Genomic DNA, 24,315 nt, shown 5'->3' with positions numbered 1-24,315 from the left:
CCATGCAACTCTTGGAAGATTTTGTAACTTCTCTGAGGACTAGTTTACTCATTTGCAAAAAAGGATGTACGTACTTCACAGGGCCATTGTCAAGAGTTAAGGGGATCATATATTTAACATTGAGTTCCATTCCCTGCCCAGCTTCCTAACCCAATGGACTGCTTTCCCTAGCACAAACACAGGTTAAATTCACTTATAGTTCCTTTTCCTTCTTTTTGTTGTCACAGGTTAACCAGCACAAGATCAAAATGGTGGCCTAGCAATTAAACCTGGCCGGCTAAGTTACAATCGGAAATTAATGTCAATTTCATTCCCTATCTCACCTACTATGATTATTTTAAGCCCCTGCGTGTCCTTGTTGTCCAGTGGAATTCAAGTAAACCTTTCTTAGCGGATTACTGTTGAATCAGAAAATATAAACATTCTCTCATTTGATTCTCAATAGTTCAGGTGAGGCCAATATTGAACACATTTGGGAGGGATATGACTGCATGTTAGACACTTTAGCACCATTACCTTTTAACTGTGTGAGTTAGGGGCCTTACCTCTCATTTATCACCTCAATCATCACCTACAAATAATGAGGACAAAGGTACCGCAAAATAATTGTTGTGGGAACTATAGGTTCTATAAAAGTGCTCAATAAATGTTAGGTTTTATTTTCCCTACTGTCATGTTTTCTCTTGTCATGTTCTTATCATGGTATTTTAATACTATGGACAATTATTTTAATGGCTGACATTTTAAGGCTGTTCTTTTAATTTAATGACATAGACATTATTTAACTTAGTCTTGAATTTTTAAAACAACATATTGGCCACACTGCAGCTCAGAAGCTGTTAAATAATATATTTAAAGTCTTATAGAAACACTTCACACTTCTCAAATGATCCATTGTTTCTTGAATTCTGTACTTTGTGGATGAAGTCAAGTCAAGTTAAATCTCTTTAATGGATGTGGGCCTTTAATTTCATTACTCTAAGAAAGGCAAAGGGTATCTTCTGATGTAAATATCATCATCAGATTAAGATATCGAAGGATTTAGAACTTTCAACCAGGCTCGACTGTCATGGAAGAAATGGGCCAGATACCAATTCTCAGTTTCATCACAGAACTTTTATGAAAACAGTACACAGTCATATTGTATTTGGCACAGCGTAAAAAAGATCATGGATTTTTGTAAGCAAAACACTAAGCATTGCCATACTAATCCAAGATAAAAATTTAGGCAGAAGTTTACAATTCAAGTTTCCCAAATATCTATTGCTTGCTCTAAGTTTCAAAGAAGGAATGGTTACAAAAGTTCAGCAGCTGACTGGTGAGTGGAATATAGGCTCCCGTGGTCCAGAGTGGAAAGAAAGACAACCTGGATGGTTTCAAAAAATTAGGAAAAGAAATTCCTACCATGTACTATATGAGGCTGAGAGTCTGCAAACACCTCAGTTAAAATGAAAGATGTGCTGAGCTATATAACTTAAATTGTACTGCTGCTGCCCAACCAGTTGCATATGTTCCACAGGAAAATTAATAAAACACTAATAAAATATAACAAGTTACCCTGTAGAATTTAAAGATAATTAAAACCCAAAAAGGCTTTGTCCTATTTTCTCATAATGTGAAGATATGAGAACCCATAAAGATATATTATAAAGGGCCATTGAGAGTATAATGATCCTTTTTTCAAGGGAAAGGCTTTAGAATGAATGCTTAAAATCCATACACCATCTCTCCACTAAAGTTTCTATTTTGAGACCTAAGTAGATCTTCAGTCCGAAGAAAACAATTACATTTTTTTTTACCACTACCATTTAAAAGTCATGTGTATAGAGACATTCCATCTACACTGCAATTAAGTACAACTAACTTTATCACACAGAACTTTACTGTATACATTAGTACACTGGTAAACATTTACATCATACCCCCAAACTCTGTCCCTATAGAAATCTATTGGCATGTTACAAAAACCATCCACAGGGTTCTTTGGACAAATATTTATAGTTACAGTCATTTGTATTTTTAAAACTATTTGAAGTTACAGTATTTCACTTATTTTTGTGTATGAAGTTTCCAAACTTCTGCATAAATCCTCGGAACTTGTTTTCATTTGGCTGGTATGAGTGATATACACCAGTATTGTAATTAAGCAGTGGGCTGGACCTGCCATAACTATTGCCCACAGTTGTGGATTTTATTTCTGGGCGATGCACACCAGTATTTGGCAGGTTGCTTGCAGGCTGAATAGAGCTTTCAATCTTATAAAATGGCTCAAAACGACTGTAAACGCGCCTGTCAGTTGAGTGAGATCTTAGAAGCTCATTGGGCTTTGGTCTTGGAGAAGAAGCTGGTTTTCTTTCAGGAGCAAGAACTGTATTAATCTCCTTTGAATCTCGGTATTGGATCTGTTCGGTGTTAAATCTAGGGGCAGAAGCATCACCTGCCCTTTCCAAGAACTTGTTCTCAACTGGACCTGAAGAAGGTATTGTTTTACTACCTTCCTCGGATGGAGAACTGATCCCCTGGGATGGGCTAACTGTTACATCTTCCTTACTCTTGTGAATACTGCCTTGAGAGTTTGATGAGGAAGAACGCTTTCTTCTGGGAGATGAATCAATTTTTGGCTCTGACTTCTTTGGTTTTTGATTCTCTTCAGCCTCAGAAACTAACGTGTCAGAACTGCTACACATTCTATAAAAGGCAGGTGCTTTATTTTTGGATAGATTTTCTTTCTTTTCTGGGGTAAGGCTAAGTAATGACCTTAACTTCTGAGACCCCTTTTTCAAAAAACTTGGCGAACCTTTAACTTCCTTTTTTGAAGTCAGTTCTTTGCTAGGTTCATCTTTATTCATTTCAAGCAAAGCAGCAATGGAAATTGACTTGGTGGTAGTGCCACTCGGAGGGTCTCTCTTGATGACCTCCCTGTCCTCTTCCGCGCTCTGAGTCACATTGTGCATGCTCTTAGAACTTTTCAGCAAATCCTCTTTGGGTTTTTCTGGTTGTCTAACTCGACTCCTGGTGAGTGTACTATATACATAATGCTTACTGTGTCCGTGATCTAAATTGGCTTTTGAGTGGTCAAAGAATGGAAAACTTCGCCTTTTGAGCAGATTCTCATTTTGTTGATTCTTTGGATTTTCTGTCTGCTTATTTACACACAAGGATGTATATAAATAGTTGTTTGACTCTGGATGGCCATTTGTAGTTTGATGTAAGACAGCTGAGTGGTTTTCGGGAACCTGCAAGGTGTGCATTTTGGGTGCCTCCGACTGCAATGGGAGCTTCGGAGTTGATTCCGGCAAGGGCTTGTCTGTCACATGCTGTACACTCGTAGGGGTGTCCAGGACCTCCTTAGGTGTGTCGCTTCCCTGGGAACCGACGACAGTTGAATTTGAGGAGCCGGTTGTACAACTGTTAACTTCCTGCTGCTCAGGTAAAGTGGGTTTAAACACAAAAGAGGAACGAAGCCGAGAATGAGTATAAAGGGCGTTGGCTTTCAAATTTTCGGAACTTTCGTAGCCCTCAAACCGGTCACCTAGAGCCGATCCATTTGAATCAGGTGCAGCTTCTGAATGATCATTTAAGTAGGATTCGATTCTCCAGTTACGCAAGAACGACTTTGTGGTATGTTCAAGGGTTGGCATTCGTTGTTGCAAAAATCGAATATGATTATCTGTCCCGTTAAAAGACCGCCGCACATTTGAGTTCCTTTCTGCGAGATTTGTTGTTTTTCTCTGGGCAAGCCGATCAGCAAAACTCTGGGCAGGTGTATTACGGTGACCTGCATAGCCGCCTCGTGATGAGGACGCCACACTCAGACTATCCGAAGGCTTTTTCCAATTACCTGGAGGATTGATGTTTCGATTCAGAGCCCTGTTAAGCAGCAGGTATGGTGTTGTTTCTGGCTGTTCTCCAGCATAACTATGCCTCTTCCAATTTTCATTTATTTGACTGGATTGATACTGACGGACTGTATTTGGACCATTAAAATTTGGAATAAAATGAGGCTTGTAGCCATGATTTCTTATGCTATATTTGTCATGTTCATTTAGAGTGTATATCCCTCTGTTTTTGAAGTAACTAGAGTCTAGTTTGTGAATTTTGTCCTGTCTGCCAAAAAGGTTTCTTTGGCTGGAAACAGAAGCTAGTGAAGAAACTGAACGCTGGTAGGTGCCATTCTCCCAGAGTGATTTGCCATGCTTCACCCTTGCTGATTCTTCCTGGGCGAATGGACTGGGGACACAGGATCTGGCATAAAGAGTTCTAAATTCTTCATCAAAAGACTCAACAAGTTGTCCTGTGATTATCTGAACCATGCTGAGGTGAGCTTTCTCAAACGACCACATGTAGCTGGAAAAGAATCAAAATGGGAAAATTTTAATTTTGCTGTTAAAAGATTAAGGACAATATATAAATCCACTAAGCAAAATTTGTCATTTAATGTCAACAAGAGTATTTTTTGCTTGTTTTCCTCAGCTACGACAATTTAGAACATCTTCAATCGTTACTTGCTTGCAGTCCCTGGAACTCCCTACTCCCCCATTTCATAATTAACATTTTTAAAAAATGTTCTTAATGTTTATTTATATCTGAAGGAGAGAGATACAGAGCATGAGTGGGGAGGGGCAGAGAGAGAAGAAGACACAGAAGCCAAAGCAGGCTCTGTCAGCACAGAGCCCAGCGCAGGGCCTGAACTCACAAACCATGAGATCATGACCTGAGCCAAAGTTAGACGCCCAACCAACTGAGCCACCCAGGTGCCCCTAAACATTTTTTAATGTATATTTTTGAGAGAGTGAGACAGAGTGTGAGCAGGGGAAGGGCAAAGAGAGAGGGAGACACAGAATCCGAAGCAGGCTCCAGGCTCTGAGCTGTCAGCACAGAGCCCGATGTGGGGCTAGAACTCATAAACTGCAAGATCATGACCTGAGCCAAAGTCAGGTGCGAAATGAGCCACCCAGGTGCCAGCCCCCATTCATATTTTAAATAACAAAGCGATTCAAGTCCTGGCTTTGAAACTACCCATAATTTTTGACATTACTTTCTACAAGTCCAAAGAAAAACCTGCTGTACATTTTGCACATTGCCTACTAAGATGTTATGGAATAAAAAACATTGTATTTTATATAGAGCATCCTGGCAGAATGCAGGCAAGCCAGTATCAGTAGGAAAGTTGAGAGACCTGGCTTCTGCTGAGCTATCCACCCACATGAGCTTGGGCCTCAGTTTCCTCATGTCCAAATTGCTAGCATAATCCTACCATTCCTTATAGTTCTAGAATGTTAAAATGCAAGATAGGCCTTTGCTAATACATGCATTTTATCTCTGTGGCCTACTTAGTAAGTATACTTTGGGAAGCCAGGGCTTTGGGATGCCAAGTGAGATCTTTTAATATAAAATACAATTTCTAGGAAGTTAATGTTTGTAACTACTTTATAATACTTTGTGGAATTTCTACAATTTAAAAATGACAGTTGGAATTTCATATAAAAATATAAATCTGACATGTAAAAATTTAGATAATGTAACACAGAGTCACTGAGCTAAAAAAGGAATCTCTAGTATGCTATATATCAAATACTGTACATGACATAACAGGGGTTAATAAAGGAAAAAGGAGACAGAGACATTCTCTACAATGAACGAGCTTACTGTTTATAGAGGGGACACAATAGCAAAGGCAGATGAAAATACTAAGAGAATGTGTAGAGTAAGAATTTAAAATATACAAAATATCATAAGGAGTGTACAACTTAAGAATCTTACTATTCTGATATACTCAGTTTTGTCTAGTATGCTTATTGAAAGCATGGTATGAGAAGAATCATTTACCGGGTGGTCTTTTTGTGCAGATGTGCGGGCCACCAGGCTGACTTAAAATAAGTGACACAATGTGAATGATTAAAGGAATTTTCAACCCCACTGCAGATATGAATATAAAATTTGTGCGAAAGAGCAAGTAAAGGAATTGAATAGTCAGCTATCACCTATGAGAAAAGCCCCAGAGACAAGCAGGGTTTTGGCTGTATTCTGAAAGAAGCCAGATAACCCTGAAGTTCAAGCACGAAAGGCATGGAACAGTTTGTGTGGAAGAAGAAACATACAGGAAAAGAAAGGAAGCAAGAATGGCCCTCTTTTGGTTGAACAGAGAAAACAAATTCTGTTTAGCTGAAGTAAAGAAGTTTTATTACAGACTGATGAGCAAAGGGGGAAAATCTGGAAAGCAGAGAGTTTGTACAGGATTTATTTCCAAATTCGGATCAATTAAAATAAAAAGATGTTTGAGGACTGATTTTTTTCCCGGTAGCTCTTTGTAACACAGATGTGAAGGATGAGGGACTGCATTTACTGTGATGAGTAAAAGAATTGACATAAGGTGATAAGAGCCTAAGCCAGTACAGAAATTGGAATAAAGAGTAAAAATGTTGAGCCAGTAACAAGAAGAGAGAACCAGAATATCTGCATGTCCTAAAGGATGTGTATAGTTTCTGAAATAAAAATAACCTCCACGTGTTGAGCTTAGGAAACTGACAAGGTAATGGTACTGGGGAATATGTTACAACTGGAAAAGTTTTCCAGGTTTGGTAAATCAGAAAACAATATTGTGATATGTAAAAGGAAGACACTCAAGGGTATATATTCAATCTTCAATAATTTGAAGATTATTCTCTGGAAACACTGAATAGCCCCAAATAAAAGAATTGTTTTACTGACCTTCAGGGAACTTCCTATAAAATGTGAGAACCTCAGCCAATCACCCTCCTGTAAACCCAACAGTTGATAAGGATTTCCCATGCGATTTCCAATAAGCATTTGAGTCCCTTATCAATACGTAGCAAAAGATCAGCAGACATTTAATGAAAGTTTAGAAGATTCCTTATAAAGCTTAAAAACTTAGATGCAAAACAGAGACCAAAACAAACAGGAGAAAGACAAATGGAGAAAACAGAAAATGCACAAATAAGAATATGTATAAAAACACAGACACATAAAAACTATAATCAGTGTCTTCAAAGCAATAGAGAAGATCATGCATCTATAAAAAAAAAAAAACACACACAAAGGATACTTTGAAAATGGTGAAATTTGCAGATATTCAAAATATTTGATAGCAAAATTTTTTTTTAATGTTTATTTATTTTTGAGAGAGAGAGAGAGAGAGAGCACAAGCAGGGGAGGAGCCGAGAGAGGAGACACAGAATCCAAACCAGGCTCCAGGCTCTGAGCTGTCAGCATGGAGCCTGATTCAGGGCTGGAACCCATAAACCATGAGATCATGACCTGAGCCGAAGTCGGACACTTAACCGACTGAGCCACCCAAGTGCCCCTATAGCAAAAAAAAAAAAAAAAAAAAAAAAAAAATTAAGTTATAATAGATGTGTTAGAATGAACAATTGAGAAAATCCCCCAGACGTTACAATTCTATCCACTCCCAGATAGAAAATCATAGGGGAAAAAAATAAAAAAACAATGGGAGCAGATATCCAGTTCATAAGAATTCCAGAGAGAGAGACAATAGAGACAACTGAGGAGAAGAAATGAGCAAAGAATATATGAGAAATTGTTTCAGAATTGAAAGACATGAGTACTTGGATTGCTTAGAACAATAAATAAAAAAGACCTAGATCTAGAAACATAACAAATTTGAGAATAGCAGGGAATAAAGAGAAACCTTAGATGTTTCTAGAAAGGAGAAAAAAAAAGTTACATAAAAAGAATAATAACTGTTTGAGACTTCTCAACAGCATGTTTGATTGTCAGTCAATGTCTTTCAAATTTGAAGGAAAAATGATTCAGCTTAGAGTTCCATCTCTAGTTAAGTCATTAACCACCTAAAATTATAAATTTCTGGACTTAAAAAAAAATTCCATGCTGACGGAAAGTATTCTTGAGCAAATGAGAGAAAAAACTATGACTTAGAAACAAAAAAGAAGGAAAAATAGGATTAAGATGGGATACAAGAAATTGTGGCTCAAACTGCCCAGGAATACGGGAAATTGCAGAACCCTAGCAGTGTTTCAGGTTAAAGATCTGCCAGTCCAGATTGGACACGACAAACTTGGCAGTAACTGAGCATTTGGAAAAGTTGTTCATGTGCTAAGAAATCTTCAGAATCAACTGGAAAAAACATAGCAATAGATAAACAGAAAGCAAAGACAATGAATAAAACCAAAACCAAATGGTCATTATTAACTTTGTTATAAAAAAGGAAGCATATCACAAATGACTCTATGACTCATCAGCGATCAATTCTGACACAACTTTAGTAATGTAAATTGAGACTTCTTACTTAGCAAACAATTTTGATAAAACTGTACGGGGTGAATGGCAAGCAGGAGGGAAAGTGGATATGGGTGAATAGAAATATAACCCTTCAATCATCATACGATAGAGTCAAGACATAATACCTAAAAGTGATAGATTGAGCATTCACAGTATAATCACATTATGTAAGAGAATGGAGTAAGTATGGGAAGAAGCAGCTCAAAGAATTAAATAATTGCATCTGGAGATCAGGATCCAGCAATGGAGAGACATGGAGAACAAAAACTTTTGTATTACATATCTTTTAGTAATATTTGATTTTTAAAAAAGTGTGCACATATTTACCTAGATAAAAAATAAAGTGAACTTACTACTCCCATTCCCCCCAGACCCACTGTCACACTCCTGCAGTTGGGAATGTGATTATGAATTTACTTATTAAAAAGAGGCTCAAAAACTCTGAGTTCCTGGCTGGGGATCACACAGGGAAGTCTACGGAGTGAAAGCAGTGACATGCTGCTGGCTGTAGCATGGATCTCTCAATGTGACAATCTTCAAGTCTGACCAGAGATGGCACCTGGAAGCCAACAACTTCGGTGAAACTTGTCTTGTGAAAGTAGCTTTTATAGAGACAGCAAGATTTAAAAAAATGCTTATAAAATTCTCTCCCAGTCAAATTTGTAGACATTACTTTACTAAATATGTTCCAGATTTCATACGACAATTTCAAACAAGGGCATCCAATTCACAATTCAATTTGCACACATTGATAAAAAGTATATGTGTTTTATCTCATCAATGTTAGTATTATGAGAGACCAAAACACTTGTCCTGTTTTTGCGATAAAACTGTCATCACAATGACTGAACCGTCACACAATGTGTGACTGTGGTTAGTGCTGACATCAGGCCTCTCTGGAAATAAATGCTTGCAGTTTAGAATAGGAAGACGTTTTAGGGCAAAGAATTTTGAACTAAAGACAGTGGCATTTTGATTTGGGCTATAAGGAAAATGATGGTGATATTGGAATATGAGACAAAGACTGGTTTTCACCAAAAATAATTAAATTTTTAACCAGTTTCTATGAAGACTGGTTCATAATTATTCCACCAGATCCTGTTAGAATACTGTTAACAGGAAAGGTCCAAGATAATTAGTAGAAAGAAGAAAAGAAAAAAAAAAAAAAAAAAAGGGCTGACAACCATATTTTTTTCAAGAAGTGTATTTAAAATTAACATGGACTAATAAGGAAAGTAGAGTTGTTAGATAAGAGTTTGGGTGAATTTTTATCATCTGCAGTACTAGGCATTCGATCCTCACTTCCATAAATAGTAACTTAAATTCTGCCTCTGGCTTATGATGTACATAGAAAGATAAAGGGTTTTTGTTCCTGTGGTTTGTTTGCTTTTCCCAATATCAATTCGAAAGTAGTTTAGCCATTGTCATCTCAATATACAGCACCTATTAATGCCTAGTGGTAGCAAAACAAAGTTAAGGTGAATTTATGGTTCAAGGTAATCTTAAAAGTCAAGTTAAATAATAAAAACAGAAAGCATTCATTATGGTGAGATTAATAAATACCATTCTAGAAGTCAAGCGAACTCCTAATTTTAATTAAAATTTCAATTAAAAACCCTGTAAAACCAAGTGGGTCTGAACAAATACATACACATATAATGAGTCTTTAAAGGGACTCATTAATTTCAAGCACTGGTTGTAATTTCTGCTCTTAACAAGTTTTCCTTTAGAACTACAAACAGCACTTTCAAAAAAAGGTCTCTGAGCTTAAAGGGAAAGTTACCAGGTAGTAGGGGCTAAAATATACCTAAAATAATAGCTGACTTTAGGGGTTACGGATGCATTAACTCATTTAATTCTCATGACAAGAAGGTGAGATAGGCTCGAGGATTATCCTTTTTACAGCGGAGCAAACCTAAGTGGAACCAAGTTAAACAACTTGCCCATGGCCAATCACATCAACATACTGGCTCCTTCTTGTGGACTTTTTAAATTATTAGGAGAAGAAGCAAAAGTTTCCCCTCGCACTGCCCTGTTTACCCCCATAGTTCTCCTGGCTCCTTGGGAGTCTGTGCTGCCCTGGTGACCTAGAAGTTCACATGTGCTTGTTGGTATTTCAATCTGCCTGTTGATACAATCTGATTGTACATCCCATTCAGGACTGATGCCCGGAATCTGTGAGAGTATTAGGGCAGCACTTTTACTCTGGAACAAGCAGAGCTTGGACTGGGCTGCCAGCCCTGGACTGCTGTTGGCCTTTAGCTGTGGGGTTTTGACAAGTCACTTAACCTTCTGGAACTTCAGTTTCATCACTGATAAATGTAGATGCAAACAACTGCTTTGTAGATAAGTGGTAAGGACTGGGGATGACATATGTAGAAGAGACTAGCCGGAACAGAGGAATGGAGGAGGTATTCTCCCAATGGGGACCTTGAATGATGCCGATAATAGTAACCTGTGTAACCTTGTCTAGTGTCTATTATGGCATTTTTAACAGCCAGACTCTGAAATGCATTTTGGGTAGTACTATACATAGTGACTACATGACTGACTATCAGATTCTTAATAATACTAAAATAAAAATAATCTGTCTGACAGGTTCTTCAAAACAATAAAGAGCTTCTATTTTTATGAATAAATGTTATTAAGCTCATACTGCAACGATTTTCATAAGGAACAAAAACTTTTGGCATTAGAGAACTATAGGGAACCTGAAATGTTTGTTACCCATCTCAATTTGGGGATGAAGAACTTGGAGCACGAGGAAGTTGTATGACTTCCCCAATGTCTTAATGTTCTTTAGAGGTACAGCCAGAACTGAAACCCAAGTCTCCAAGCTTCCATGCAAAGGTTCTTTTTTATTTCTAAGAAATATCTAAACAGATTACATTAATATTTGAAACTAATAAATTCTATAAATGATTAATGATACTGGAGGTAAACACAATGATCTTACCTGTAAGAACCATACATAACTTTCTGGCAGTCAATTAACAAAAACTTCTGTTCTAATTTTCCATGAAATTTTGCTCCTGTTTTTGAAAGATAATCTTGGCCTTTTACTGTCCGCACTTGAATATTCTAGAATTACATGTAAATATAAAGTTATAACTAGAAAGGAGATATTTTGAATGTGAAATATATGTCAATATAAAATCTTAGTACCAAAAAAGTATACTTGAAATAATCTTTTTTGTAAAAAACACATAACAAAAAATAGTAAAAGCAAATTTTTAAACATCACCCCCCCAAAAAACACCTAAGAAAAAGTCACTAAAAAATATAGATGTATCTTAGCATAACATAAACAGGAGGCATTATGTTACATTTATACAGAACGGTTTTATAAACCACCTAGGATCCTATTGTAAGACAGCCTTTCAGGTTATAGTGGCATGATTCCACAATAACTACAATGAAAATCCACACTTTTTTTAAAGAAGCCACATGTAACTGAAAACACTGTGCCTAATGATTGTGATAAGTAACATCTGAATGAAAGAATCACTTGAGTCAGTGGTTTCAAGGTTATATGCATGGAGAAACTGAAGCACTCATTATGACTGAGCAAAGTTAACTCAGAAACTTAAGTGCTCCATCATCAAGAAAAGCATCTTATAGACCATCATGAGAATGTGTGGTTTCAGTCACATTTCAAAAAGTACAAGCATACCCTTCTGCGATTAATCATTATGCCACCTTAAATATATTTCTGTGTGTGTTACATATATGTAGACATAGATACATATTATATACAGATATATTTGGAATAATATAGCTTAACTTGCCTTAAATTCAACTGAGATAAAAATGGTACACAAAATAATTGAAGAAAAAACAAACATGGAATTCTTACCCTGAGTCGTTGAACTTGACAGCCCTGTTTTTCAGTCATATTTAGGAAATGATTAAAGTTGGACTCATCAAGCAGAATATATACAGATATCCCTCGAGTTGATGCCTCCACTATTTCTTTGAAAATGTCCACATCTGTGAATATATCCATCACTAAAGCAATGACCTATTAAAGATAAAAAGGCAAAACAATTTTAGATACCCAATAGGGAAAGGTTTATAAATTGCTTGCTTCCAGCAATAAAACAGAAAATAATGAAACACATATTACTTATAAATGTATACACAAATGTGTATGCAGCTTCCTAAAATAGAAGATACAAAAATATATTGAAAATAAACAAGTGACTACATACAGATTTGTAGCACAAAATAATTTCATACTGGCTTTAAATAAAAGGAAATCTGCAGTTTAGTAAGATGCTGAGCAAAGGGTGACTCCAAATTACAGATTGCAAGGGTGCAAGTAGGGTAGCGGGATGGGACAGGTAGATGGAAGGTGGAAACAAGTGTTACAAGTTTTTGTGGGAAGCATTTCTAGGGAAAAGCAAGCTCTCTGAAACTAGCTGTCAATAATAAATGTCTTGGCAGTACTGGGACAGAGAAAGAAAATCTTACAGGGGGTCCTGGGTGGTTCAGTCAGTTAGTTGAGCATCCTACACTTGATTTTGGCTCAGGTCATGATCTCATGGTTCATGTGATTAAATCCTGCACTGGGCTTTGCACTGACAGCACGGAGCTTACTTAGGATTCTCTTTCTCCCTCTCTCTCTGCCCTTTGTCTGCTTGCTCTCTCTCTCAAAATAAATAAATAAACATAAAAAAAAAATCTTACAGAAATGGAAACTAGGTAGGAAGGGGCCAAAGCTGAGAAAAGGTATAGGATTTGAAGACTAGAAAATTAAATACATTTGCCTAAAATAAGCTTAACAGACAGAATAAGTGAAAAAAAAAAAAAAAAAGTCACAAAGGCAGTATGATTAAGAAGATGAACAAAGAGAGAAATTTCTTTAAAAACAGGCCCCTAAAATGGAGACAGTCCAAGTTAACTATTGGCAAGAGAACCATTATTGACTCTGAGAAGCAGTGGGAGTGAAATAATGCCGAAAAAAAGGGGAATCATTCGACTGACCACCTTCTACGCACTACAGAAGAACACAAAATCCCTGCCCTTGGTGAAGATTACATTTTAAGTGGGGGAAGAAATCAGGAGCAATAAATATAATAGATAAATTCGGTAATATGTTATCATATGATAAGTTTATTGGGGAAAAAAACAGAATAAGGGAGATCATGAACCCCTGGAAATTGAGAAGGTTGGGTTTGTGCCTTTCTGGGTAAGTCTCTTTGAGAAATTGTCTTTTGAGCAGAGACATAAAAAGGAATTGAGTTAGTCATCAACGTGGATATCTTGAGAAACAGTGTTCCAGACAGAGGGTACCAGCAGTGCAAAGGCCCAACATCAGGAGCTTGCCTGGCATATTCAAGAAACAGCAAGTAGACAGCAGAAATGGAATGAAAAATGGAGAGGAATCACAATGCCTTGAAGGTATCATAAAGCCTTCAGCATTCTGTCCTGAATAAGACTGTAAGCTATTAGAAGCTTTTAAGTGGAGGTAGTAATATATCTGATTTATGTTTGAAAGGATTCTTCTGGCTACTGTGTTGATCCTAAGGGTAGGAACTAGGGTGGAAACAGGCAGACCAGTTAGAACTAAAGGAGCAATTTAAGTGAGGGGTGATGTTAGCTAGGAGAAGGATGGTCCTTGTCCTAGTCACCGTCAGTGACATCACCATCAAATGGCCTAATGCTGGCCTTTGAGCAACAGGATTTCTGAATGGATTGAGCATAGAATGGGAGAGGAAAGGGGGGAAAAGGGGAGACTCTAAAATGTTTAGCCTCATCCACCTAAAGGACCAAGTTGTCATCAACTGAGAGAAGGAAGAATCCAGCTATACTAAATTTTAGCTAAGTATGAGGAGCCAAGTGGAATGCTAATTGGAGAAGTCTAGGCCAGACATGTCAATGGAATGTCAGTTGTGTAGAGATGACAGTTAAATCCAAGTCACCAAGGGAGACTGGATAAATAGAAAGGGAGACCAAGGACTGAGTCCTAAGACAAGGGAAGGAAACAGCAACGGTCACTTCAGTTTTTGTGGAATGGTAAGAGCAAAAGCCTCACTGTAAGGGATTTAAGAGGGAATGGGAAGACAGATACTGAAAATAGCAGGTATGGGCAACTCTTTTTGAGTAATTTGGCTGTAATAAGAAGCATAGAAATGAAGAGGTAGCCATGGGTAAAGCTGGGTCAAGAGGAGTTGTAATTTTTTGTTTTGTTTTAGGGTGAGAGAAATAATAGCATGTCTGTATGCTAATGAAATGCTCCAGTGAAGACTGAAAATTCATGATGCAAGAGATGGTGGGAGGTGGGTGGGGACGGAAAGAATTGCTGGAACAATGTCTTTGAGTAGGTAATAAAAGAATCTAATGTAAACATAAAGTAATCAGAGCACAGAGAATAAAGACCAGTAAAAGATCATCCATAACATCAAGACAGAAAACCAACTATGAGGGTGCAGATGCTGGTGGAAAGGCAGGTGTGGTAATGGTGCTATGAAAGACCTCTTGTGAATGCTTCAATTTTTCCCGTGAACTGGGAAGCAAGATCTGCAACTAAGAACACCCTAGATTATGGAAGACATGTTAAAAGATCAAGAAAGGGGTATTAAATAGGATGGTAGGAAAGAGCGTAGACCATAGAAATACAGTTTAATTACAGGGCAGTAATAAGGACTCACCATAAATTTAAAACGAGAACAGTCAACCTCATGGTGCTTACCCCAGGCTGTATTCTTACACTGACTGCACAGAAAGGAGTAAATCCAACCATCAGACAGGCCCTTTGCCTGGTCTGTACTACGAATGGGAGGGCATGGAAGAATAAGTAAATAAAATGAGAATAGTCAATGTAGCTGTCAGTTACTCTCCAACTTTAGTCAGCTGCAGGGATACAAACATGGAGCAGGCTAAAAGTTTGATGTAACCTTGGATGTAGTTGTGGCCATGAGAGTATAAGGAGATTAGATTATAATGGGACTCTCCCTCTCCCTCTCTCTCTGTCCCTGCTTGTTCTCTCTCAAAATAAAAATAAAAAAATAAATAAACTAGACAAAGAGAGGAAAAAGGATGTCATGGATGTGACAGGCAGTAAAATGGCGGTGGGATCAATGAATATGAAGTCTGGCTGGGGTTAAAAACTATTGGGGCGCCTGGGTGGCTCAGTCGGTTGTATGTCCGACTTCAGCTCAGGTCATGATCTTGCAGTTGGTGGGTTCGAGACCTGCGTCGGGCTCTGTGCTGACAGCTCAGAGCCTGAAGCCTCCTTCAAATTCTGTGTCTCGTCCTCTCTCTGCCCCTCCCATGCTCATGCTGTGTCTTACTCCGTCTCTGAATAATAAATAAACGTAAATTTTTTTTTTAAATTAAAAAAAGACCAGTTAACTATTAAAAAATTATTGTTAATTTTTTATGTTGATAGTAATATAATAAAAGATAAACATGTATTATCTAAAATATAGTTATTAATATAAACATGAAATGTTACCTTTATTTACTTCACATTTACTTCACACAGTAGATGAGACAAAATTGGCAATGAATTGATAATTGTTGAAAGTGGCTGATAGTACATGAGGGTTCTATATACAACTTTCTATTTTTGGAAGCTTCCACAGCATACAGTTTAGAAAAAGAAATAAATAAAGGAATATTAGATACTAGTAGGTACCAGAGGGAATAAGGCAGAAATATATATAGAAGTGATAGTCAGATGGGGATACCTGAATTAGGTTATAAAGGATCTTCAATTAAGGCTATGCTATTATCAAGGATATGGCTGGAAGTCAATGGCTGACGTATAGGTAGGACAAGATCATGGGAGGCAAGGAACTGGTCTTTAGAAGGATCTCTTAATATACAGTTGACACAGGAACAGTATTGAAAAGAGTGATGGAGACCAAGGAACAAAACATGTCAAGAAATGAGAAGGAATGGAAGACACACATGGCAACAAGAGTCGGAATAATGTCATGGACCATTGTGAATATGTTAGAAGATGAAGAAAGCTACGGATAATATGTAAACTTGTTTTTTTTTTGTGTGTTTTTTTTTTTTTAATTTTTTTTTTCAACGTTTTTTATTTATTTTTGGGACAGAGAGAGACAGAGCATGAACGGGGGAGGGGCAGAGAGAGAGGGAGACACAGAATCTGAAACAGGCTCCAGGCTCCGAGCCATCAGCCCAGAGCCTGACGCGGGGCCCGAACTCACAGACCGCAAGATCGTGACCTGGCTGAAGTCGGACACTTAACCGACTGCGCCGCCACCCAGGCGCCCCTAAACTTGTTTTTATTTACTCTAATACAGTGTTATAACGAAATACTGGACCACACCCAAATAACACAAGTTGGTGATATTCTTCAAACTACCTGTGAAACATACTTCAATCAGATATTTTTCTAGGAAGAACAATTTCAATCATTTAAGTAGCCTCACATGACCCCCTTTCTTATTTATGAATGGTAGGAGGTGCCAGAAGAAGGAAACAGATAGTGATAACAACCTCATTCATGTCTTGTGCATATTCTTTATAAAATTAAATATGTGAAAAACCTTTAAATCACATCAAATTAATTAATGCATTTATTATGCAATAACAAGTGGTATGATGATATAGAACATTGACATAAGGAAAATAAAATGTCCATATTATAAACTTATTTTACATAATAAATTCTAAAAATGTATGTATAGAACAGTCTTTTTTTAAAGAGAGGAATTTTTCTTAAATAAGGAAATACTATTATGCAACATGGTATTGTTTAAGAAATTAATCAGCACATCTAAAGAATTTATCTTTTATTTGATAGAGTCTCATGTAACAAATTAATTAAGACTTTGGAAATGAACAAAACACATCACCACGATAAATAAAGGTTTCTGTTTGCAAAAAGTAATTGAAGTCAGTCAGCCAATGGATGATTCTAGCATACTAAATGTAGACCAAATTATAGTCTCTCTTGTGTGACAGATATTACACTGGATCAGGATCCAAGAAACTAGATTACACATCTTTGACAAGCTTATCTGATGTCAACTGAGTCAGGTAGCTTATCAGGACTTCTGGTTTCCTGCACCCTCACTAGATGGAAAATTATAAAAAGTCTACAGAAAATTTCAGCTGTGCCAAGAAAGGCAAAATAAAATGTAGCTCATTTTTTTTTTTTTTTTTTATGGTGGGTATATTCCTGGAAAGGGATAATAATTACAAAGGAAGTATGCCAAACCTGATCTGAAAGTATTAAATTCCCAGTTAGTTACCTAAATCACATCATGCTGTAGAAATGACTATATACAATGAAAGAAATATATACCCGATTAGTATAAGGCTTTTCAAAAGGTACATCAATTGACTTTTTAAGTCAATAAAGAAACCAGTCAGTCACATTAATGGTATTTATTAAACCACTGTGATATTATATACTATTTAAATTCTCCTTTTGCTTCTTCACTATTTCCTGTTTTATTCTTACTGAAAAAGTTAACAAATAAATGCATTCATCAGCCACATGAGACTCAGAACATTTTTAGAAAGAAATCCTGGGTCATTGTTAAGATTTGAGTGAAGGGGCACCTGGGTGGCTCAGCTGGTCTTAAGCGTCTGACTTCATTCAGCTCAGGTCATGATCTCGCATTGCAGTTCATGGGTTAGAGCCATGCATTTGGGTCTGTACTGACAGTTTGGAGCCTGGAGCCTGCTTCAGATTCTGTGTCTCCCTCTTTCTCTGCCCCTCCCCCACATGCACTCTGTCTCTGTCTCTCAAAAATGAATAAAAGTTAAAAAAAAAAATGAGTGAAACTTCACATCTTTTAGTAGCTTGAGAACCTGACTCAAGAATGTTGGTTTGCACTTAACCTTTCTCACAGTAGCAAATTCTCTCAAAGTGACCCAGACACTGGAGGTCACACTGAATGAACTTAACATAAACACTGACACTAAATTTCTCATAAGTTCATAATCACGACACAATTTAAGGCCACTCAGGAGATTATATAATCAATTAAGTAATACACTGGAAGAGTAATTCAGAGGAAGAAAAACAAATGCTCCATATGTACATGGTTGTTAGGGGTGGGTACAGGGCAGAAGGAAACAGACTAACAGAGCTTCATGGATAAGCCTTACATATGAGTAAAGGGGTGCCTAGGTGGCTTAGTCGGTTGAGCGTCTGACCCGATTTCAGCTCAGGTAGTAATCCCACAGTTCCACCGTGAGATCAAGGCCTGCCTTGGGGTCTTTGCTGAGTGTGGAGCCTGCTTAAGATTCTCTCTCCCAGTCCCTCTACCCCTCCCCAAGTCTCAATCAATCAATTAAAAAAAGGTAAAGATTATTTTTAGCCATCCAACCTGGAAGACCAGCATTGCAAAGACAAAGAGGCAAAGATTAGAATGAAAATGATAGTAATATTTTTTTAAATGTTTATTGAATTAGCCTAAAGTTAAACACAAAGGTCATTATTTATGGATATGGAATAAATTTAGTTAGGATTTATATAGGTTATGAAAGGTCTTGTAAATCTGACACTGTTTAGATTTGATATGGAGTGCAATTTAAATCCTGAAAAATTAAATATCTGGCCAAAATACCGTCTTGAGAAAATGAGTCTGATAGCAATATTCATATTGAAAATATCTAAATTCTACTGAGTGATATTGACTGGAGATTATGAAGTCATTATTCTTAGTGTAATGCTCATATCTATAAATGCACTAAAATGCCAAAAAATAAAGGTAAGGCAGAACTTAGCGATAGGATGAAAAGAACTGAAAATTCTAGACAGATTTGATAGAGAATGTTTATCACAATGTTAATGTTCAATACTTCCACTTCCCTAGAAACGTGTTTCACAATCTTTAAATGTTAATTTTGAGCCCCATCTTATTTTTTTTCATTGTAAACCATTAGGAAAGAAAGCTATTAGCAATATGTTCTAATATGACCTAGATACTTCATGAAATGTAAGTATACCTTGAGTTAATGTTCTGTAGTCACAGAACTGTCATTATCATCCTCAAAATTGAAAAACTGAATATCATGCCTTTTATGCTTCAAAATACTAAGCACCATTTGAAAGGGTTCGGACTTCCTTGGTAATTGCCTGCATAGGTACAGGAGAATTTATTTTTTTCTAACAGAAGAAAAGCTAATAAGGAGTTCAAATTAAAAAAAAAATAAATTAATGGAGTTCTATAATAGCTATATTTTTAATAAAATTCAACACAATTAGAAAACTTCAGAGTAATAGAAATCAAGAGTAATGATCACTTAGGGAATATATATTTTTTGAGTCTGTAATATCAAAAGCAATGAGCTAAGTGGATTTCAGAGGAAAGAGAGGCTGATATTAAGAATAAGTGCTTTTGGTCCTTATCCTCTGCAGCCTAAGTAAAAATGTTCATTTTGTGTAAAATTTCATATATGGTGCACAGTATACTATTGTTTAGTAAGTTACAGCTTTACATTATGAATGCCTACATTATGAATGCAGGTATTTAAGTATCTATACTAATAACTGTTATTAATATATCATTTGCTTGGTCTATCTTAAATTACCTTAGGGAAGTCACTGAAATGATTCTGAATCTCACTGATGTCTATCATACATTAAATACACCAGAGAAGATCTTGCATTTTACTAAGTTCTAAAATTCTATATTTTAACAACTGTTGATTTACTCCCAATTACTCAACATCTGGGGGAATGTTTGGGTCATATTGTGGCTGCAACATAAATTTATAGAACTAGTATACATGTGTGACAACTCCAAACAGACATTGCAAAAATTATTTCCTACATTTTTTACGTTGTATTATATGACTGAAAATACTTCTACACCGTTAAAGAATGTGCCTGTGTTCTCCCAAAATTCGTTTGTTGAAATCCTAATTTCCTGTGTGATGGCATTTGGAGATAGAGACATTGGGAGGTAATTGGGTCACGAGGGCAGAGCCCTTGTGAATGGGTAGGGTGACTTTATCACAAAGACCCCAGAGAGCTCCTTGTACCTACAACCATGTCAGGACAGTGGGAAGACAGTTGCTATAAACCAAGAAGGGAGACCCCAGCAGACACTGAATTGGCCAGCATTTCGATCTTGGACTCCAGAACTGTGAGAAATACACATCTGCTACTTAACCTACCCGGTCTGGGGTATTTTTATGTAGTCAGGATGCACTGAGACAGCTACAGAAATGAATAATTTTAGCAAAGCCTTCTATCAGCTCTGTGCAAGTAGGCATCTTTGCTTTTTTTTTTTTTTTTTTTAACGTTTATTTATTTTTGAGACAGAGAGAGACAGAGCATGAGTGGGGGAGGGGCAGAGAGAGGGGACACAGAATCCAAAGCAGGCTCCAGGCTCTGAGCTGTCAGCACAATGCCCGATGTGGGGCTCGAACCCACAAACCGTGAGATCATGACCTGAGCCAAAGTTGGATGTTTAACTGACTGAGCCACCCAGGCGCCCCATAGGCATCTTTGCTTTTTAAAATAGCTTTTACCCTAATACCTCAAGAAATCAGAAAGAAAAAAAAGAATTAGAAGCAGGCCTAACCAGCCTGAAAGCAAGTACAAAGAAGAGCCATACTCCTTTCTCTGATTTCAGTTAAGTCCTCTTACATGTTCTCATTTTCCTAGTACTTTCCCTAAAATGATTCTTCCTGAAATCTGGCCTGGCAAGGGTCTCCTCGCATGAGCTCCCAGAGCTGAGGTGTTGGAGAGTTGGTGATGGTGGGGAAAAAAGAGCCCAGGGCTTCCAAGCCTATATAACCACAATAACAGTCCGCTTGACAAAGCCTAAGCAGAAGCTCCCCCCAGTAATGACACTGGGAGCTGAGACAAGGGGGAGACAGCCCCAAAGCTGGTTCCATTCAACCAGCAAGTTATAATCCCCCCGACTTGGTGCAAAACCCAACTCCATCTGTCAAAAGGATTTTTTTTTTAATGTTTATTTATTTATTTTTTTTAATGTTTACTCTTGAGAGAGAGAAAGAAAGAGAGAATGAGTCAGGTATGGGCAGAGAGAGAGAGAGAGACAGACAGACAGAGGGAGACAGAGAGAGAGGAAGACAGAATCCCAAGCAGGTTCCACCCTGTCAGCGCAGAGCCCAATGCAGGGCTCGAACCCACGAAGCCATGAGATCATGACCGGAGCCGAAACCAAGAGTCAAATGCCGAACCGACTGAGCCACCCAGGTGCCCCAGGAGTGGAAAATTCTTAAAAAGTTAACTTATAGTCTTATAAAAACTGTAATTTTAATTAAAACCTCTATTTAGACTAAAATATATTTAATTATTCTAAGTATTCTATAATTATTGGGTTAGCTAGGTCTTTCTGTAACTAACTCCAAAAACTTGAGTGTATTTACTTTGTTAACTAGCTCCCAAGGTAGGTATAACTGAAACAGATCAGGTGTTTAATTAATTTTTGTGGGGATGAAGTAGCTACATGGTGTCTGCTCTCAAGAAGGGCACCATTTTATAAGAGATTCATTTGTAGATCAATGTGTTATCTGCCGTAATAAAATTATGACCAAACTACTATAAGGGAAAAATTCCTTCTAACTAAGAATTGTATGTCATCGGTACCTGGAGCCTAGATGAGGGAGGTGCCTCCTTAGATCTTGTTAAATAAGGGAATGAGACTACCTTCTAAGAATTAAATGTCATTAAAGAGTGGATCAAAGCACCACTCCAGCATCTGTTAGCAGAGAGACTGAGGTCTGAACACTATGACTACAGCAAAATGAATCTAGATAAATGACAGTAACATAAACAAGAGTAGATGCTTCAACAGAAGAAAATGGCAGTTGGTTGGTAAATTGTGGAATCAGAGTCACAGAGATAAATACTGCCCACGTTCATTTAAGTATTGTCCAGAAGGACAGGGGAATGACCGAAGGCATGAACTTGACCTTTCTGTACTATTGGCCAAGTAGAGTTAGTTTAATAATGGCATCTGAGCCAGATGCATTTTAAATTTTTTTAACGTTTATTTATGAGACAGAGAGAGACAGAGCATGAATGGGGGAGGGTCAGAGAGAGGGAGACACAGAATCGGAAGCAGGCTCCAGGCTCCGAGCCATCAGCCCAGAGCCTGACGCGGGGCTCGAACTCACGGACCGCGAGATCGTGACCTGAGCCGAAGTCGGCCGCTTAACCGACTGAGCCACCCAGGCGCCCCGCCAGATGCATTTTAAATGTCATGTGACAAGTTCCTCTTATTCCAATTTTGTGACCTTCAAGTATATGAGGGCTTACTATGCATAATGCCACAGGGGGAGAATGAGACAACTAGATAACTAAAATCTGTTAGGACAGTGAGCCCTTAGAACTGGTATTGTTAAAATGGCAATCTGATGTCAGACATCATTATTCAAAACTTAGGTTAAAATAAATTTATTTATTTCATTTTATTATAGGGAGAGAGTGCATGAGCAGGGGAGAGGGGCAGAAGGACAGAGAATCTTAAGCAGGCTCCATGCTCAGTGTGGAGCCTAGTGTGGGACGTGATTCCATGAACCCGAGATCATGACCTGAGCAGAACTCAAGAGTCAGATGCTCAACCAATTGAGCCACCCAGGCCCCCCCCAAAAGAATGTTACTTTAAAGAAATGGATGAGGCTCTTAAGTCTAAGGTCCAGAATTTAGGTCTTGTTAAGTTGACTAAAGTTAACTTTTTTCCTGAGACTCCTGAGAGGTCTTTTTTGTTCTGAAACAGAATCATCCATGTGCTTGCAATGGTGTGTATGTGAATTTCTGCAATATAAAGGGGTGTCTGTTATGAAGAAAGGAGTGAAGGGCACTGCAGTCAGAAAGAGAAAGAGGGAAGAAACAGTAAAAATCAAGGTGTGTTAGGAACTTTAAAGAACTGTGCCTCAAGAGGAGGAAGGGTTTCGGTAATGGGAGCTGAATCATAAGGGAGGCTCAGAGGCAAGGCAGCACTAGAGTGGGAACAGCTAGTGATCCAATTCTGCTGAGACACGGAAATCTGCTGAGGAGTTAGCCATAAGGCTAGCAAGACTAGAATGGCCAATTTGGCCCAGAATGCAGGGGAAGTCCTTGAAAGCCCATCCAATCACAGATGCCATAAGGCACAAAGGGTTAACAGTTAAAGCTTCATAGCCAAAGAATGATGTGATCAAAACAATACTTGAGAAGATTAATATGTTGGTATATATGGGACGAGTTAGAAACTGGAACACCCACCTGCAGGTAGAGGAGTTAGGGGGGTTTCAATCCTAATGCAGCATAAACGTATAGGATCCCAATGTGGATGGTGAAGCAGGAATAAAAATTAGGGGTGGAGGTAAATTTGCAAAGGATGTTTTCACAAGACTCAGTGGCTGAGGGCTTCAGAAACACAACACAGGGCAGCTAGCCAGGGATCACTAGGGATAAGAGACCTAAATTAAATGCATAATTATTGCACCATTATAAGAAAACTTAAAATTCAAAAGTAGTGTTTCATTTTTGTATGTAAGGAAAGCCCATACGGTGTGACAATGTGCTAAAAAGTTGTATTCTTTGACTTTTCTACCTACCTATCGATCCATTCACCAATCTGTCCGTCTATCCTTCCATCCACCCACCCACTCATCCATGCTTTGTTCTTTTTTTAATTTTTTTTTTTTTTTTTTTTTTTTTTAACCATTGAAACTTCAGCATTAGGCAACTTGAAAAGCTGGGTGGACACCAAAAGAACAAAATAGGAAAGAGGTGACTTGGCTGATGGTGTAAGATCTCAGTGGTGTTAGAATGGCATGAGGTCAGCACAGGAGGAAAAGTCTGCCTTTGAATTAGGTTATACGAAAGTGCTAAGACCACAGGGAACAGAAAACGGGTGGTAACTGAAAGAAACAACAAATACTTCTCGGTTGCAGATAAAGTGTTCCTTTAGGTGTGGCCAGGAAGAGCTTAGACCATGGGCTTGCACAGGAATGAAAAAGAGCTGGTGTCAGGAATCCCATAAGAAGTTAAAGGGACATGAAAAGAGTCCGCAGTGTAAAGTGAGAGACCAACTGTGATAAAAAAAAAAAAAAAAAAAAAAAAAAAAAAAAAAAAAA

At 37.7% G+C, this 24,315-nt stretch overlaps 1 protein-coding gene and 1 non-coding gene across 2 annotated transcripts in view; one reads left to right on the top strand and one right to left on the bottom strand.

The window, feature by feature from the left end:
- Positions 1-868: 868 nt before the first annotated feature.
- The window catches only part of FAM83B (family with sequence similarity 83 member B), a 194,368-nt gene continuing 170,921 nt past the window's right edge, over positions 869-24,315 (bottom strand). Inside the window, exons 3-5 of the mRNA XM_049653854.1 lie at positions 12,137-12,301; positions 11,237-11,361; positions 869-4,347 (exon numbers count right to left, since the gene is read on the bottom strand). Of these exons, the coding sequence (XP_049509811.1) occupies positions 2,046-4,347; positions 11,237-11,361; positions 12,137-12,301 (2,592 nt within the window). The 3' untranslated portion in view covers positions 869-2,045. The remainder of the gene's footprint in view (positions 4,348-11,236; positions 11,362-12,136; positions 12,302-24,315) is intronic.
- Positions 14,958-15,071, top strand: LOC125939230 (small nucleolar RNA SNORA51). The gene has a single exon (XR_007462982.1). It is a non-coding gene; the product is annotated as a small nucleolar RNA SNORA51 (small nucleolar RNA).

This window comes from Panthera uncia, assembly GCF_023721935.1.
Source record: "Panthera uncia isolate 11264 chromosome B2 unlocalized genomic scaffold, Puncia_PCG_1.0 HiC_scaffold_24, whole genome shotgun sequence".
Lineage (NCBI taxonomy): Eukaryota > Metazoa > Chordata > Mammalia > Carnivora > Felidae > Panthera > Panthera uncia.
Note: the sequence above shows the minus strand (reverse complement) of the source record. Positions and strands in the feature narration are given on the sequence as shown.